Genomic DNA, 17,936 nt, shown 5'->3' with positions numbered 1-17,936 from the left:
ACCGCCCAGCCCAGCGCCCGAGCCTCCTGGCACGATGGCGGGGAAGGTAACTGCCCCGGGCACCGCGGTGCTGCTGGTCACGGCCAACGTGGGCTCGCTCTTCGACGACGTAAGTGTCGCGCCGTTGGCTGGGGAGGAGCGGCATTCCGGGCCAAGAATCGCCCTAACCCTGGCCCTGACATTTCCCCACTCTTGTCAGGGACGCCGGACCAGTAAATCTCTGGACCTGGTCCATGCCCCCAAGCTGAGAATTCAGGCCAGGAAACCTGACCCAGGACCCCGACCCTGATCCCTGAGTTTGGGACCCCTTCCTTGATCCCTGAGCCTAGAACTTGAAGATCCAGTTCTTGACCCCCTATTCTAATCCAGATCCACTAACTCAGTCTGTGACCATCAAATCTCCAACTCAGCCCAAGTCCTAGCAACTGAATCCTGATGCCAGTACATAGCTGTGAATCCCTGATCTGCCGAATCCTGGTCCCAGTGTCCCTATTCCCAACCCTGGCCCTGAACTACAGGACCTCAAACCCTTGTCTGATCCCCAAACCCTGGCCCCGATCCCTTGAAGCCTAACCACAGTTGCTGACCCTGGAGCTCCCTATTCTGAATTCTAGCTCCCAAATCCTAAACCCTGGTTCCCAAGCCTTGAATTCTGACTCCAGAATGCCAGCCTTCAAATTTTGATCTGCTCCAAACCTTTTCCAGCCTGATCCTGAATATCCTACTCCTCCAAATCCCAACTTCTGGTCCCAATCCCCCGAACCTGGAACCCTGATGACTAACTCTGTTCCCTTGTTCCCATCCCTGAATACCCCCTCCCCTACTGTCACCCTTGAATTCTGAACCTTAGCCCCAAGTCTGGCCCTTGGAACTCTGTCCACTGGCCCCCAAACCCATCCCCTGGCCTTTGTCTGCTGGCCCCTGTCTTCCTGGGTACCTGAGGTATAGGATGTATTCGTTTGGCCTTATAACTTGTGATCTTCTTGTGTCTCAAAGGAAGGGACTCTGTTGAAAACCCTGGAGGACTTTATATTACTTGTTTATTAAAGAGAAAGCTGCTGAGAAGGTCTTGGAGTCCAGAAAAAGGATGCTGGCTGCCTAAGGATTTTATCTTCCAAGGTTTCCCCCATCCAATCCTGGTGTCCACCCAGGAACCTCTGGCCCTCTCCTCTGGGAGGCAGGAGGGAACTGAGGCTCAGGGCACAATGGGAGCTCCCCAGAATAGGCCGAGGCTGACCTAGTTCAGTGTGCAGCCATGGTGCCACCCTGCTGTTGGTACTTAAACTGCCAACCCAAATAAAGCAGAATGCGGCTCCAAGTGGCATGCTTGTTTAAGAAGAAAGGGTAATGTCACAGATGGAGCTGTGGAGCCACGTATTTCCCTCCCTCCTTTCCTTAGGTGAACAGTGGGCACAGTGCCAGGGTTGGGAGTTGTGTGTGTGGATAGAAGCCTGATTTAGATTTCAGGGGAAGTTCTTGTTTCTTTGCTGGCAGCAAGCATGATGAAGAGTTTCATTAAGTTGAGTTCATGGTTAGAGTAGGCTTAGTTTTTATCAATAAAGGGCAGGTCTGTGTTTTGTTATTTGCCTTCTAGGCATCTGTGTGTTAACATTTACCTGCTAGAGATGTACTGCTTCCCCTTGGACTTTGTTATGGACAACTTGGTACAGTTGCACGTGTGATCATTCTCTTCAAAAGAGCCTGTATGGGTGTGTGCCTGTATATTTAGCATTCTATTCTAAGCTTTCCAGTAACATGTCACTGTAACATAGTTTTGTTCAGATGATTCAGATCTGTTAGCTGTGGCTTCAAAACCTCAGAAATGTCAGGAAAATTAGCATGGTGGGGCATGTTAGTCTCAAAGGGAAAAGAATTTTGCTGTGCAAATGTTCTTTCTAGTAATATTTGATTCTGAGTTTTGTTCTTTCAACTGTATATACACATATTTTTCTCTGTTGGTATTAAAATGGTTAACTTAACCCAGTTTTGTTTAGTTACATTCTCTCTGAATTTTTATTTTTCTTGGGCTGTATTGCTTTTTACATTATGCTTGCATGTAGAAGGAGCATTTGTTTTGGTAGACATATGTAGGTTGATTCTGCAGGATGACTTGGGTTTTAAGGCCAAGTGAAATAGCACCTGTGTTTCCTAACACGTGTAGCTGTGTTTACAGGAATGCAGGCCTTATTCTGTGTTTGGGGGTTTGGGTTATGGTTCTTGTGGAGAAGAAATCTGATCCGAGAAAGCAGTGAATTCTTGAATGAAGGAAACTTTAATTCTTTGGTTTATGCTAAATTTTAGAAGATCTCATGACTTGTTTGCCTTTGCTCAACATGTACTTGTACTGACACACACACCCCTCTGACCATGTTCAGGTGTAGGAAGGAGTTCTTGTTGTGTACAAGCTCTGCTCTGTGTCTGGTGCCTTCTTTGCTTCCTGGGGAGTCTGCTTCGGAGGAGAAAGGTGTCCAGTCTGGATCTGAAACAGATATGCCAGCTATGAAGGACACAAACTTTTTATGAACAAGTGATAGGTGGTTTGTTTTTGCTTTTGCAATTTTGAAAGTCTCTTCCCCTCCATCCTCTCAGAATACTGTATGTAAATTTAAAAAATACTGTATGTAAATTTTGTTGTAATTTTTTGGCGCTGGCTACTGTGCGTGCTAAGCACATGCTCTACCACTGAGCCACATCCCAAACCCGTGTATGGACATTTTAATCATGGTTTGTCCTTAACACCCTGGGATCTCTGGAACATCTTGTTCAGCCTACTCTCTTCTCATCAGCACTCCTGGCATCCTTGTGCCCTGCAAGATGGCCAGGCCGCAGTTACTGAGCTGTTCTCGCTGAAGGCCTTTAGGTTGCTTTCAGCCCTTTGACATTACATGCAATAGTACCATAAATAAAAGATTTCTGTCTTCAAACTTTATCTTTTACTTTCTTAAAAATTATACTTCCATAATTTTAATTACAAATTCCAAGAATTTAAGAACCTCATGATTCTTGTTTATGTAGGTTATAAGTATGACTAAGAAAATGTTAAGCACAAGAATATGTAGCACATGCTGCAGTGGCTGGCAGAGTGATAGGTCATTGTACTTCAAGTGTCCCTGGAAGCTCCACTGTCCCTTGTGGAGAGTGAGGAGAGTGGCTCATCCTATAGTGTAATGAAGTGTCATGGCCTAGTCGCCCTCTGAAGAGGTGTCCCTGGCCTACACTCTGAGGACCTCAGGCCAGACCCCTTGAGCCTGCAGGTGGGCCAGTGGTACCTGTGACGTTTCCAACTTTCTGCTAGTGACTTTAATAATGTCCTCGAATTTCTAGATTGGACTCCTGCTGTTACTGCCCACTTGCCTAGAAAGGGATGTCGAGGCATATATATCTGAGTTTTGCTAGAAAAGGCTAGTTTTTCGACCATTGAGGTTTTTGGGTCTTGGCACTTTACATCTTTACTAGAAGTAAACTGAGAAGGTGAAACTTGCAGGCTATGCTTTTCATCTCAGCCCCACCTTTACATGGCTAGGCGTTTTTTTTATTTTATTTTTTTAATTTTTTTTGTTTTTTTGGTTTTTTTTTTGGTACCAGGGATTGAACTTGGGACCTTGTGCTTGGGTCACAGGCAGTGGAACCCTTAGGACCTTATGTTTGCGACACAGGTGGTGGAATCCCAGAGCTAAATCCCCAGTCCAATGATTATTATTATTATTTTGGTACTGGGGATTGAACTTGGTCCTTGTGTTTGAGTCAGCTGGCGGCACCACTGAGCTAAATCCCCAGCTTTCTGGCCAAGATGTTTTGACTGTAGGTCCCACTGCTTATTCTGAACAAGAAGTCATTTTAGCTTAGTCAGCTCCTGAGCTGTCCTTTCATTTCTCCAGACCTAGGATTGCAGAACTGTTGTTGAGAGTGGGCTTGACACAGGATCATTAGCAGGAACTGATGGTCCTCTGATCAGTAGGTGTTCGTGAGCTTTTGCATGGAGGGAGGCAAGTCAGAGCTGCTGTGGGCTGGTGGACCCACAGTGGGTGCCTCTTTCTATGTCGCACTCCCTAACTGCAGTGTCAGTGCTGCCTTTTTTTTGCCAGCTTTTCCATCAGTTTCAAGATACCATTGTGTCTCTCCTTTGAAATCTTTGAGTCCAGTGTCCCCCAGCTACTGAAGTGATCTAACTCTCTTCCCCCGTAGCTTCAAGAAGGGTGGTCTCTTCCTAGGTTCTGCCCCAGCACTCTTCTGTGGAATTGTGCTGCAGGGCTGGTGGTCAGTTTGCTGATGTCAGTCCTAGTTGGTCTTTATTTTTAGTTTAATTTGTTTTCTTGCTTTTGGTGATTGAACCCACATCATTTGCATTCAGCCCTTTTATTTTATTTTATTTTTTATTTGGAGGCAGTCACTAAGTCACTAAGTTGCCTGGGCTGGAATTGAAGTTTTGATCTTGCTGCTTCAGCCTCCTAGAGTGCTGGGATAATAGGCATGTGCTACCATGCCTGGCTGCTGCCATGCCTTTCTTTTTAATCCTAGTACTGGGGATCGAACTCAGGACCTTGTGCTTTCAAGGCAGGTGCAGCACCAGTGAGCTAAATCCCTGGCGTGCCATTCCTTTTTGTTTTCTGGCAGCCTCTGAGGTCATGGGTCTCTCTTCTTCATGAACTTTTTGTTTGGTAATGGCTTTAAGTAGACCTTACATGCTGTACAGTTCACTCATTTAAATGGTACAGTTCATTGTTTTTAATATAGTCACAGGGTTCTGTGACTTTACCACAGTCTATTCTAGAACATTTATGTCACCTTAAAAAGAAGCCTTATGCATTAGTGGTAACCCTTATCTCCCCAAAACTGCAATTCATACTCACTACCTGTCTCCTTTTCTCTATGGATTTACCTATTCTGGGCATAGTCATATAGGTGGAATCACAATGCGTGGATTCTTTCACTGAGGAACGTGTTTTCAATATTCATCCAAAGCCTGGTCAGTGCTTCATTCCTTTTTATGGACCGATTAATACTATTCCATTGTGTGTACATGCAGCATTTTGGTTTATTGTTCATCATGTGATAGACATTTGGTCTGCTTTCACTTTTTGGCTTTTGTGAGTTTTGCTGTTACGAACATTGGTGTACTAGTCAGTGTGAATATGTGTTTTCAATTCTGATGGGCATGTGTCTCTCTGTAGATCTGCCTGGTTCTCTAGTAACTATGCCTAATATCTGGAGGTAACCCCAGACTATCTCTATGTAATTGTGTCATTTTATATTCCCATAAGCAATATCTAGTTTTTGTTTTCTTGGTACCAGGGATTGAACTCAGGACCTTGCACTTGCAAGATAGTTGTGGTGCCACTGAACTAAATCCCTGGCTGCAATACTTAGTTTTGCCACTTATTTCTTAGCACTCATTGCTCCTTTTTCCAAGACTTCTTTTCATTGGCTTCTTAGATACCTTGTATTTGGTTCTCCTCACCTTACTTTCCTTCCCTTCAAACTTGCTGCTTGAGCTTCACCTAGGTTCCATCACTGTTCGATGCCCAGAACCTCAGTGGAAAGAGCAAGGCCCAGACAGCTCATGCTACACAGGGGGTCTCCTCCCACTGCAGGCCGCCCACACTGAAGGTCAGTGCTCTCTTGAAGTGGATTGGAGCTTGTCTGTTCTCATTGTCTGTATGTGTAGCATGAAGCTGCTGGAGGTATACCAGCTTTTATTTTATTTTATTTTTTTGGAGTTTTTGCTTGTGCTCTTTAAGAATTATGGCTTCCTGAGTGTATGGATCCAGCCCATCTCTCAGGATGGGAGGATGAAGTAAGATAGTGCTCCAAGCCTATTGGAATTGCTGGTGGTGTCCTCACATCCCCACTGATAGGAAACTTTCTGAACTGTGAGCCTCTCACTTTTGATAGACATCATTTTGCATTGTCCTTTGATGTTGTTTGGAATTTCTTTTTTTCCCCCTTTGGTACTGGGGATTGAACTCAGGACTTTGTGCTTGCCAGGCAGGTGTGGCCGCACCACTGAACTATATCCCTGGCCCTCTGGAATTTCTGTATAAACCTGGAAGTCATCTTCTTTTATACTTCTCATACCCCCTCACCATCCCACCTGATGTTAGGAACTTTGACTGTGTTCTGCACTGTTACCGACTGGCTATACTCCCTCTGCTCAACTGCTGTCTTCTCTATGTCCTATTTCCCTCACTCCAGTGGTGGTAGGATGTCTGAGTGCCTAGAGGTGATTTGAAATACTGAATATTTCTCAAGTTTTGAGGTAAGCCTGGATGGTAGAGGTGTTGGATGGCCTTGTGAGACTAGTCACTTGAAGCAGCATTTGTGTCCACACTGTCTACCCACATGCCCCAGATGTCTCATTCTGCAGGATGTCACTGAGAAGAGCCTTCCAAATGGAGGTCTGGGACTTGTGTGCCCTCCTTTTACATCATCAGCAGCAGGTGAAGCCAGGGTGGGGGCTGTACTTCTCCTGGGGCAGCCTTTGCTTGGTTTCTGCTTTGGGCTGGGGATATTTCTACGGACTTATTGGGTCTGATTTGGAAGCTACAGGAACCCAGGCCCAGGTCTGCTTCCCAGCCAGGAGCCCTCTGGGAGCCCTCTGGAAGCCCTCTGTCAGCCCTCCGTCCCAGGTGGGGAGGATGAGGTTGGAAGGCTTTGACCAGATGGGGAAATTGGACAAGGCTCCTCCTTACGGGAGGGAGAGCAGGCTTCCCTGAGCCCAGGGTGTTCCTATTTGGAGGTAGATTCTATCTGGTAAAGGCTTTAGCCACATGGTTTTTGTCCTATCATCTGTGTACTCTTAGGACATCCTATCATCAGGCAGGCATGCCCTTCTGATGTGTGTGTACTGAGTGAACTAGTGATGGGCCTTGAGGGCAGAGAGGTGGCAGATAGAAGGCAGCCTGTCCCTAGAGTAAGCACATGAGGGAGTATGTCCTACATTCTGTCACTAATTTTAGTTAATTAGAGCACTTGGGAATCTCCTTCACTGAGAGTCTCTCTGGAGTCCTGTGGGAATGTAGAACTCAGAGGCCCAAGGCTCATGTGCACCCTGGCTATGCCCTCTGGTGTTGGCTTATGGGTAGGTGAGGCCCCAGGCCTTGGTCTTTTGGCTGTCTCCTACATAGAGTGCAGTGAGCTAACTCCAGCACTCTGGCTCCTCTTTCAGGTGCCCCTCCTTTTCAGAGAGCACATTATGCTTTGCAGCACATTGGGACTTAAGAAGTGTCTAGAGCTAAACTCTTCAGGCGGGGCAGTGCTGAGCTGGTCTATCCGAGCCTGAACTTGAATCCCTTGGAGAGTCCTAGTCCCATAAAAATTCCCTGAAAGATATGGTCAGAAAGGTCACTCAGCTTGTGATGATAAGTGAGAATGGAACATTGAAAACTTAAAACCAACATAAGGTCATTTGGTTTTCTTCAGACAAAAAGAATTTAAATCTAGAACTGGAAATTGTGTGATAATTTAAATAAATTAGGTTTGGGAAATAGTGTGTGTTTGGGGATCACTGGTGTATTGCTGTATTCGTGAGGCATTTTGGGAGACCAGTCTTCTTACCATCAGTAATTAGCTCACAGTTTCTGATACAGCAAATGTGTTTTGTGAATATTTCTTTTTGTCATCTTTGAGACCTTGATTCTTGCCTCTGCTTGGTCTTAGGTGATGAGAACTTCTATAGTGCCTAGATTGTTTCTGCAATTTGTCCCCCCCACCCCCATACTTGTATTGAATGTACCCAGAGTCTTAACACTGAATGACATCCTACCCTATTATTTTGAGACAGGGTCTTGCTGAGTTGCCCAGGCTAGGCTTAAACTTTTGATCCTCATGCCTCAGCCTTCAAGAGTGCTGGGATCCATGCCTGCCTCACAATTTAAGTTTTAATTGTTAAAGATTATATTCAGAGATGGGCATAGTACTGGAGAAGTATCCACTTGGATCCTGTTTTGAGCAGGAGTATATAGTGCTGTCCTGTTGGTAGTCTGTCTGCAGGATGCTCGGGTGGCTACATCATATGTGAATGTGACTTCATGCAGAAGCAGGCTGCACCTGGCAGCCCTGGGTTAAGTGGGCTTGGTGCTTAATGTAAGTGGTTCCTGGACAGTGATGTGCCCTGAGTGTTGGCACAGCACACTGGTCTCTTCTAGGTTCAGAACATACTGCCTTAAGCCCCATCTCTAGGAGTATGGTCTTGGGCCATGCCACTGCTGGAGTTTTGACCCGCTTGTGACCAGTCACCTTCTTGGTCTTTCTGTCTGACACGGATAGGGGGTTTGTGGGCTGCTTTCAGCCCTCTCTGTCTTAGGGGTGGGTTGATGTCGAGCAAAGCTGCCCTGGTCTGTTGGGACTGCTTGCCTAGCTCCTATCCAGTTCCTGCCCTGATATTTCTTCTACCCTGCTTAGTCTCTGAACTGCCCCTCTTTATCTGCACCCCAGGCTCCAGTCTCTCCACAGAACCTGCCCCTCTGTGTACCCAGGCACTGGTCTTAATGCAGAATCTACCCATCTGTCTGTATCCAGACCCTGGTCTCCATGAAGAAATCTGCTTTCCACATCTGTGACTGTTGATTCTGGCTGAATCAACTCACGGTCCACATGGGGTAGACCTTCCTGATGATGCTTTCTCTGCCTCTTCCTGTTCAGGTTTCTACCTGCCCTTTCTGTTCTCTGGCCTGACCTTTGTGTCTGGTCCTAGGAGTATTAGAATTGTGCTCTGGTAGGATCAGGTGCTACCCAACAAGGTGGCCTCTATTCTGGCTCTCTCCATAGCAAGGGCTCGATGGGGTTCAGACTTGGCCTTGATTTCAATGCTTGTGTCATGTGGCTCAGACAGCCATGCTTTCTTGTGTCATTACCTTTCAGAATTCTCTGAATGACTTGTGGGTATTTCAGGAACCAAAAGAATTTAGAAACAGAAGACGTGGCTTTGGCTTGAGTCTCAGTAGGGGCCCATTGAGAACACATGCAGGGTCCATGTGGACTCTTATCACGTGTTTGACCTTAGGTCATCTTACACCTTAGCCTGTTTGTGCACCAGTAAGTAGGAATCACATATTGAATGGTGGCTAAGGATTGTAAAGAAGGAATACATGTCACCTGCGTTTTGGATTGGACTTTGGGCAGATTTAAGGTGTGAGTGTAGTCAGACAGGCATTCCTTAAGGCCTTGCCTCCATTCTCTTATTCCTCTGTGGGAAATTGAGCTGTGGATGCCACTTGGGGTATCAGCCTCATCTCTGGTCTACCCCTGGGGTACTGAGCAATATATCCAGGCTCCTTGGATGGCCATCTAGCTGTTCAGTGGGCCTGAGTGAACAGGACTATGGCTAACGGTTATCTGCAGCTTGGAATTGCTCCCAGAGGAGCCTCGACTGCTGCAGCTTGATTTTCTTGTTGCTTCTGCCTGCTTCAGTGCTTAGGGTTCCTGTGAAGCTTGGCACTTGCACCTGTGTAGTCATCATGACTCACCTTCCCCATCCCTCCTTCACATTCCCAGCGTCTTATTGCCTGAGCCGGATATGATTTTCTACTTCTTTATGATTCTTCATTGTTCTTTTCCAGGGACTCCTGGTTCTTTTGCAAGCAGTTTACTCATCCTTCCAGGACCAGATTGTATTCTAGTCTTGGACTAGACATTCCCAAGCTCTCCTTTCCCTCTCAACCCTAAAGTAATTCCATGCACTATGCTTTGCTGTTGTTAGTTTTTGTAATTAAATTCTGTCTGAGCGTGCTGGCCTTTTCTAGCAGCATTGCGGTGGGGGACAGTGTGAATTTATTTGGGGTTCTATTAGAGTGAGTATAGGGTGGGAAGAGGGAGGCTTGGGAATTCCTGACACCTTTGTTAGGAGGAGCAAACAGGCTGGGGATATTTTAGTAAGCCAGACAAAAGATAGGGCTGTGCCTCATCTCCCTCTCATGTTGTTGTTGTTGTGGTTCTGCTTGCATTTTCTAGGTGTCTTGGGAAAAGTGCAGACAGAGAAGCTCCTGATGGTCAATAAAAAGGTTTTTGGGCTCTGGAGTTCTAGTTTTGCTTTCTTTTCTCTTTTAACAGCCTTACTGAGATACAGTTGGAATGCCATGCATTTTACTTAGTGTAGCAGCACAGTACAGTGATTTTAGAAAATAGTGTAGCCACCAGTCACTATGATGGAATTTTATAACACTTCCCACCTGACCTTTTGCAGCATTCAGCACCTGTTATTGGCCCCAAGCCACTATTACTCTGTCTTGTAGAATTTTGTCTTTGCCAAAGATTCAGTGTCATGGAATCATACAGTAAATGGTTTTTGTGTGTCTGGCTTCTTTCACGAAGCATACTATGTTTTCAAGGATCATCTGTGTTTCCTGTGTGTCAGCAGTTCACCCTGATTCATGCATAGCTCAGTAGTTTATCCATTCTCCAGTGGATGGGCATGGGTTTACTGTGATGGTGCTGATGTGAACAAATGCGTTTTCATTTCTCTGGGGCTAATCAGGTGTTCAGTGTGTTTCTGTTTCTTCTGGGAGCTTCCCAGACATTCCTCAGGGACTGCATCATTTCCCAGCCCTCCAGCAGGGGGTAGTGCTCAGATCTTCTGTGTAGTGCCAACCCTGGATGGTGTCTGTTTGATGATGGGTATGTGGTTCATTTTCTTGTGGTTTTAATTTGCACTTCTAGTCTCTACTTTTAAATAATAAGTGTCCCAGAAATTAGTTCCTTTGCAATATTGGTAATGGCTTTTGACAAGCAGATGACTGTTGATGTGGCAGCTGTATTGCTGTTGTTTTTTGTTCACCCCTTCCAGGAGAGGTACAGGGTGCTGGAAATCCTGTGGGAGGCTATGTTTGCCTGAATAGGCTGGGTGGTGTGATAACATTTAATTTTTAAGCATGTTTAGTGCAGGAGAGGCAGGAGAAAGAGGGCATGTGTGTCCTGGAGCACAGTAGCTGGCACAGCCAGGGAAGGCAGGTCCCAGAATATTCTAAAATGTTTCATGATCTCTGTTGAGGCTGTTCAAGCCATAGTTGACTCCTGCTGCTTGACCCTGCATGCTTGGTCTGAGTGGTGGGGATGGTGTGTTTGTCGTAGGATGAATGTGACAACTGAGTTAGAAGGTGTTAAAGTGCTGATCAGTCCTGAGGTATTAACTTGGGCTTGGGTACAGAGTTACCCTGGTAATAAACAAGGTATTAGAATATTTGGGGCCAGCCTTAGTGATATCACTTAATGTTTGGTCAGCCATGCATTGTTAGTATTGATATAGGAGGCCCAGAAAGAACTTAGGAGTCCATAGCTTCCTCTTCTGCACTGTCTCTGTTGAGGAGCAGAGTGTTAATGTGTATCACCCAGTCATCAGCAGGGTCCCTTCCAAGATAGCATCTCTGGTCATTGGCCTGGTATTCCTGTTCTCTTCTGATTACCTTCTCCCTTAGGTGTCTGTATTTATATGATTATGGCATAGTGTACCAGACAGGGTGTACCAAAGGGAAGAGAACAGCCATAGCCAGGCTGGGAATTTCTGTGGGTTGGCAGCTGTCTTCCTACATGCATCAGAAGCATCTGGCCCTGATGGAGAGGCTCAAACTTCCTTAATAGGCGGGTGGGCCACAGGACACCCACTGTAGGATAGCTAGGGAATGTTAGTTGCAGCTAAGGAGAGTGTCTGGCCACTTCATTGTTGGAAGAACAAGGGGAGACATGAATTTCATCCTATTTATTTAGGGGAACTGTTTGACCTTGTCTAAGACTGGGGTTGATTCTAATTTGCTGTGCCTCCTGTTGTCTCTGTTGGAGCCTAGGTACTACAGGGTATTTTCACCAGGCCTGGTCATTGTTTCTTCATGCACCCTTTTGGCCTCTTGGAGTTGGCCACTGGGGAGAGGTTTGGGTGTGTGGCCTCTGGAATTGGGCTTGGTCATCCTTGCATGGGGACACTACAGCCCTCCTGGAAGAGGCTGCACTGACTTGATTAGGGTCAGTGGCTCTACTGGCCACATGCCTGCTTGGGATCCTGTGAAAGGGCTTGGGGTGCCTGGCCTCCTTTTCCTCCAATACCCTTCTAGCCTGCCTTCTTGGCTTTTGGATGACTATTAGTTGACATTTGCTAGCTCTGTGGGATGTTAGGATAGAGAGTCAAGCTTAGGTGGAAACTTTCCTTGGGCTGCTGGCCTCTGACCTTCTGGGTGACTTGCATGTACAGAACTAAGAGCCATCTGCAAAGTCTTCTGCAGTATCTGGAAGCTTTGTATTGGATGGAGCCCACCCTGTTTGTCTCAGTGTTGTGATTTCAGGCCACAAGGCTTCATTGGGGTGCTTTGGAAGTCACTTGCTTCATCTTGTGAGCACCTCAGGTTCAAAGCAATGCATTGATATGTGTAATTTGGGGTCACTTTTAGAGGGGCTTATTCTGTTAGTAATGGCATCTATCTGAATAGCAGGTAGATTGGTGAGGACATGTATTTGCTCTTTTCTTTTCCTCCTTCATCGCAGTTAGGGTTTTTCTGATCTGTCGTAACTTCCTGTTTTGCTGTAACGAACTAGCTGCTGTAGCTGTTGCAGTTAGGCATGTATTCTATGTGCACCGTCCAGGTGGCAGGAGGAGGCAGGGGGAAATGGGGTGAGCCATGGCAGTTGACCAGCAGGGCCCTGGTGATAGTTATGGAGCTGAGACTGTTGCCAGGGCTAGACAGGGTCTTGTATATGTAGCCCCAGGAATGATACTAAGTACAGGAGCTTTGGAGTTTTCTCAGGGAAGTGTCATCCCTGTTAAGGGCTTCATTTCATGAGTTGTAGGGCTGGGCTGGGGCCTGGACCCAGGAGGCTTGCCTGTATGGCCTGTGTTACTTGGCTTTCCATTAATTTGAAGGGAGATATTGCATGAGCTGGGCCTTTGTTTAGGGATGAGCTGCCTAGCCTCAGCTCTTTGGAACATCCTGCACGGGGGCCTGAGCACTCAGCCCTCGCCCCTTAGCCTAGGGATTTTCTACCTTATGCCTCACATGCTGGACCTTGTCCAGGTTGTGTTGTTTGAGTGTGGAACCCAGGGAGTGGCTAGAGTACCCAGGAGAGAGAGAGAGGAGGATAAAGCCAGGGGCAGGGTAGAGTACAGGGCAGGGTGAGTATGGGGACCAGAGAGAGGAGGGGATGTCCTTGAGTGGAACCATGGTTGCTGAAAATGATGAGGAAGTTGCCTGGGGTAGGGAGGCCAGGGTGTGAAGAGGGGATATGTGGTGGCCAGGAGCCAATGGGCCAAGGTCTTGATCCATGGTATTTTGTTTAAGGTCCTTTGCATATCATACCCTGTCATCTTCATTGCTCTGGGGGGCTGCTGTCACTTCCCATACAGGGAGGGACCTGGTAAACTTTCCTACCCACACCCTGGCACCATTGCTATGGCTTCATAGCTCTGCCTGCATATTGCCTCATCCTTGGATCACAAATAGGAATAAGGGTATCTGGGCAGTACCCTTGTGGTAGCTTAAGACACACAGAGATGCTTTGGCTATATAGGCCATAGACAGTTCCTGGGGCAAGTGACCAGGGCTGGGCCTTGAAGGCTTTGGAAGATCATAGCTTTCTAGAGAAGCAAGGAAGAGGTGGCCATTGTGGGGTGGGCTGCAACTCAAAAACAGAGGCAGGAAACAGGAGCTGTGTGGCTGACAAACAGTAATCTGAGGGGCAATGTTTGCAGATGGTGCTTAGGCCTTTGTTTCTTTAGGGGATGGAGAATAAAGCTATTGAACTGTGTCTGAGGCTCATGGGAGAATATTGTAAGGTGTGGGATGCCAAGTCTCTGCTGTCATTTTTCCCGGGGTAGGATTTTGAGTCCAGCCGTTCCCAGTTTGCACGCAGTGGAGGCTCCAGAGCTGCCTCTGGCTTGTTTCTTGAAACTATGTGGGAGTGCAGCAAGGGTATGTGCGGGGGCTGAATTTGGGGAGATGGGGAATGGGGAGAATTGACTGACAAGTGAGTTAAGGGTTGTTGGGGGTACTCCATGACTAAAGGGCAGGACTCTGGGAAGTGGGGTTGTGGTGCACATTCTGGATAATAAACTCAAACACACCATGTGATGCTTGACATTTCCAGTTTTTTAAAAAAGTAAAATTCCACTAAGGGAGGGAGTTCAAATGTATTCTAGATGCAGTAGAAAGTGTATGTCTGAGCTTTGATGACCTTGGTGACTGTAGTCTTCTGTAATGCAGAGTGACCCCATGAGGGACTGAAATGCCTATCCATGATCTGCGTAAGGTTGAATGCTGCAACATTTGTGGTCAGCACAGACAGGCCGTAGAGGGATTTCAAATGTCTTGCCTCTGCTTTTGTGTTAGAGTCTGTATTACTGATGAAAACAAACTTTTAAAATTTTTGCAGGAGGGTACTCCTATAATAGAATAACTTACCAATTAAAATTTAATTTGACTCCAGCAACTTGATGTTTTTCATGCGGAAAGTGTAGTCCCCATGTTGGGTGACTTGTAATTTGGTGTCTGCCATGTCTTGATATCTGATGGTACTGCCAGAACCCTGAACTGGGAGTGCTGCTTTTACCCAAATGTTTGCCACAGCCTGTAGGCTGCAGTAGATGCAGGGTGTGGAAGAGAAGGTCCCTTGATCAGCCTTTCCTGATCACAAATGACCTGTGCTAAAATTGCTAAATAGGTCCTTCTCAACATCATGCTTGGTGGACTAGCACCACATGCTTTTGTCTTCATGTACATCGTTTTTCCTGTAGGAATTGTCAGATTCATTCCACTCTGAACACATCAAAATGTGTCTGGGGACTGCCATTGACCTCAAGAATGTTTCTGTTTCTGGCTGTCCCCTGTGCTGATGTAATGAGCCTCCCCACTTGCCTTCCTAGGTGCCAGTAGGGGCTAAGGTGGGCTGCTGTCCAGCATGCCCAGATGGTTTGTGTACACATGCACACATCACATACTTCCTCTGAGCCATGGAAGAGTGTTTGATATTCCACATCCTTGACCTTTCTTGGTAACTGAAATGTAGCTAGTTGGTCAGGTGTATATATGATGGCACCTATTATAGCCTAATATGCATTTCCCAGTTATTTGTAGTATTATATATCATTTGTGAGTTTTAAAAATTGATTGAAGATTTTAATTTTGGAGTAATATAACCCTTGCCTCTAAGTTATTGGTGTTATTTTGTTAAGGAGGTAATTATAGGGTTTGTAGAATAGATGCTTTTTGTGGTAGTTGCTCCTGACATTGAGCTGTTTAGGGCTACGTTTCCCAGATATATGTAGAGGGGACTGTCTGTATAGGACCCTTGCCTGATATTTTCTTTCCTGGGTCTCATATTGTGCTCTCCCCATTTTGTGGCTTTCTTTGTGTTTTTTTCTTCTGCACTCTGTAATGCCTATTTGGAAGTCATTGCACAGGTATTTGGTCAGTCTCTAAAGACAGTGTATCAAACTAGACATCTGAGGCAAGTTTCTTTTCATCCTTCCTACCCTGCAAAGGCTTATTTTTCTCCATCTTCCAGCACAACAACTTCATGTATATGTGAAGATCTGCCTGCATTGCAGATAGGAATCTAGACTTAGGCAGCCTGGCCATTGTAGCTGTGACTTTATATGGAGAACAGGTCTGTGTTACTGGTGAGGTAGCAGGTCAGTGTGCCTGCAGCCAGGGAGACCCAGGACAGCTGGTGGTTCCTTAGAGCACAGTGCTTCTTACAAGGTATAGGAGCCAGCCTTACCTGTCCTCAGCAGCTCCTTGCTGGTACAGTGTAGGATTCCACTTTGGAGAGTAACATTGGAGTTTTCTATAAACTCCTTAATTCAAATGTGAGACCTTCTCTACAAAAATTGGAAGAAAGTCATTTCTAGCTTTGTGGATTAGTTACTCATTTTCTGTAGGACTAACAAGTTTTTTTTTTTTCTTTCTCTTTTTGCCTCTTTTCTGAGTTGATGTGACTGCTGAATGGAGAGGGTCACTGAGTGCTGACTATACTTGGTACCTGTTGCCTGATGTTTCTCAGACTCAGGTTGTGGCTCTGTACTGGTTGTTGAGGTTATTTTGATGGTAGGACCATAAAGATTGAAAAGGAGCCTGAAGTGTGTCTGGGGTAGGCAGTAAGGCCTGCTGGGATTTTGGCTTCAGTTCTTTGACATGTGTAACTCTATGCAGTGTCACAGCCCTGTATTTCTTACTCTGAATCTGTGTCCAGAGCATCGTAAAACTGACTTCAGCAGGGAGATGCCAAGCCGAATAGAGCCACCAGGAAATCTCCTCCTCCCTAGCATCTGCTGCTCCTGCCCTGCCTCCTGCTTTGGAGAGTTCTAATCTCTGTCCTCTAGCAAATATGGGAGACTGACTGTTATGTTATCACTGTTGAAAGTGAGCAGATTCTCACTCATGATGAATTAAAAATTAAATCACAATTGAATATGAATGTGGTGACCCAGATTTTTTACTTTATAGAAAAAGCAGTCTGGCTGCTAGGTATGGAGTTTGGGCAGGGCAGGCAGAATAATTTGGAAGTACCTGGCAGAAAAGGGCATTCTGTGCCCCTGGGCTGTCTTTCCTTAGCCTCATATATGACTGTGGGGATTTAGGGACTATGTCAGAGCTGGTGCCTTCCCCAGTGCTGTCCTGGGAATGTTTAGGGCCCACGCACTAAACACATGTGACCAAACTTGATCACATGTGACCCCCCCAAGAGGCCTCTTTCACCAGGGCTAATTGAGGCTAATCTTCTGTGATCTCTGCTGACTTTCAGACTTCCTTCCTTATACTATGATGATCTGGATGGTACCTGCTTTGGTATTTCTGTGTCCTAAAACCATGTCCTAATCTGGCCCTTTTGTGAGGTGGCACTCTGGAGGGTGAGGGGCTATGTGTTCAGAGTCCACTGGTTCCTTGGCTGTTAAATCTCTGGTGTGGGTTGCAAGGTCTGGGCGTGGTAAATGTGGTGACAGATCCAGTGTGTGGAGCACCTTGTAAGGAACCCCATCTTCTTTTTTCCAAAGCTGGAGAGAAGTTCTCATTACCTAGTGAATTGCCTCCTGTGCAACTCCAGGCTTCTTGAGGGCCCCCAGATAAATTTTCTGTCTCTCTGAGTTTATATATTTTAGACTTTTCATACAAATGTGATCAAGTAGTGTGTGTCCTCTTGTCTGACTTCTTTTACTCAGTATAGTATTTCTAAGTCAATCTAGGTTGTGGCATTGGTAATATATGTCATTGGTTTTTATGACCAAATGCTATTTCATTGTATAAATACAACATATGTTGTATATCCTTTAATCAATTGATGGGCATTTTAGTTAAAAATAGTACCGCTGTGAATGACTATGTTCAAGTTTTTGTTTGAAAATGTTTCCGTTTTCTTGGGTATGTGCCTAGTTGAAAAATTGTGGGGTCATGTGATTGCTCTAACTTTTTGAGGCACTGCTGAACGTTTTCTAGCGTGGCCATACCCTTTTATGTTTCCATTAGCAGTGTATGAGGGTTCCAATTCTTCCACATCCCAAAACACTTGTTAATGTCCATCTTTTGGTATAAAGTAGATCTCATTGTAATTTTTCATGTCATTTCCCTGGCGATGGTGAGTGCTTTATCCCATATTCTTGAATGTCTACTTTGAAGATTCAAATCCTTGGCACAATTAAAGCTTTTAAGAAAACAGTGCTGATTTGTAAACGTTCTTTATATATTCTAGATTCTAGACTTTTATCAGATACATGATTTTTACATATATTTTCCCAGTTTGTATGTTACATTTATTTCTTGACAATTGTCCTTTGAAGCACAAATTTTTAAAATTTTGACTAAGTCAGCTCATTTTTTTTCCTTTGGTTGTTTGTGTGTTAAGTATCATATCTAAGAAACCTAAGAATTCAAGGTCAAGAAGATATACTCCTTTTTCTAAGACATATACATATATACATATACATATATATATATATATATATATATATATATATATATATATATATT

General features: G+C 45.4%; 1 protein-coding gene across 4 annotated transcripts in view; it reads left to right on the top strand.

The window, feature by feature from the left end:
- Positions 1-6: 6 nt before the first annotated feature.
- Positions 7-17,936, top strand: part of Inpp5a (inositol polyphosphate-5-phosphatase A) — a 221,898-nt gene continuing 203,968 nt past the window's right edge. For all 4 annotated transcript variants that reach the window (XM_010620338.1, XM_010620342.1, XM_010620325.1 and 1 more), the window contains exon 1: positions 7-109. In XM_010620338.1, coding sequence (XP_010618640.1) covers positions 35-109 — 75 coding nt within the window. In that variant the 5' untranslated portion in view covers positions 7-34. The remainder of the gene's footprint in view (positions 110-17,936) is intronic.

The sequence above is a fragment of the Fukomys damarensis genome, unplaced genomic scaffold, assembly GCF_012274545.1.
Source record: "Fukomys damarensis isolate Sample0158 unplaced genomic scaffold, DMR_v1.0_HiC HiC_scaffold_8, whole genome shotgun sequence".
NCBI classification, from domain to species: domain Eukaryota; kingdom Metazoa; phylum Chordata; class Mammalia; order Rodentia; family Bathyergidae; genus Fukomys; species Fukomys damarensis.
Note: the sequence above shows the minus strand (reverse complement) of the source record. Positions and strands in the feature narration are given on the sequence as shown.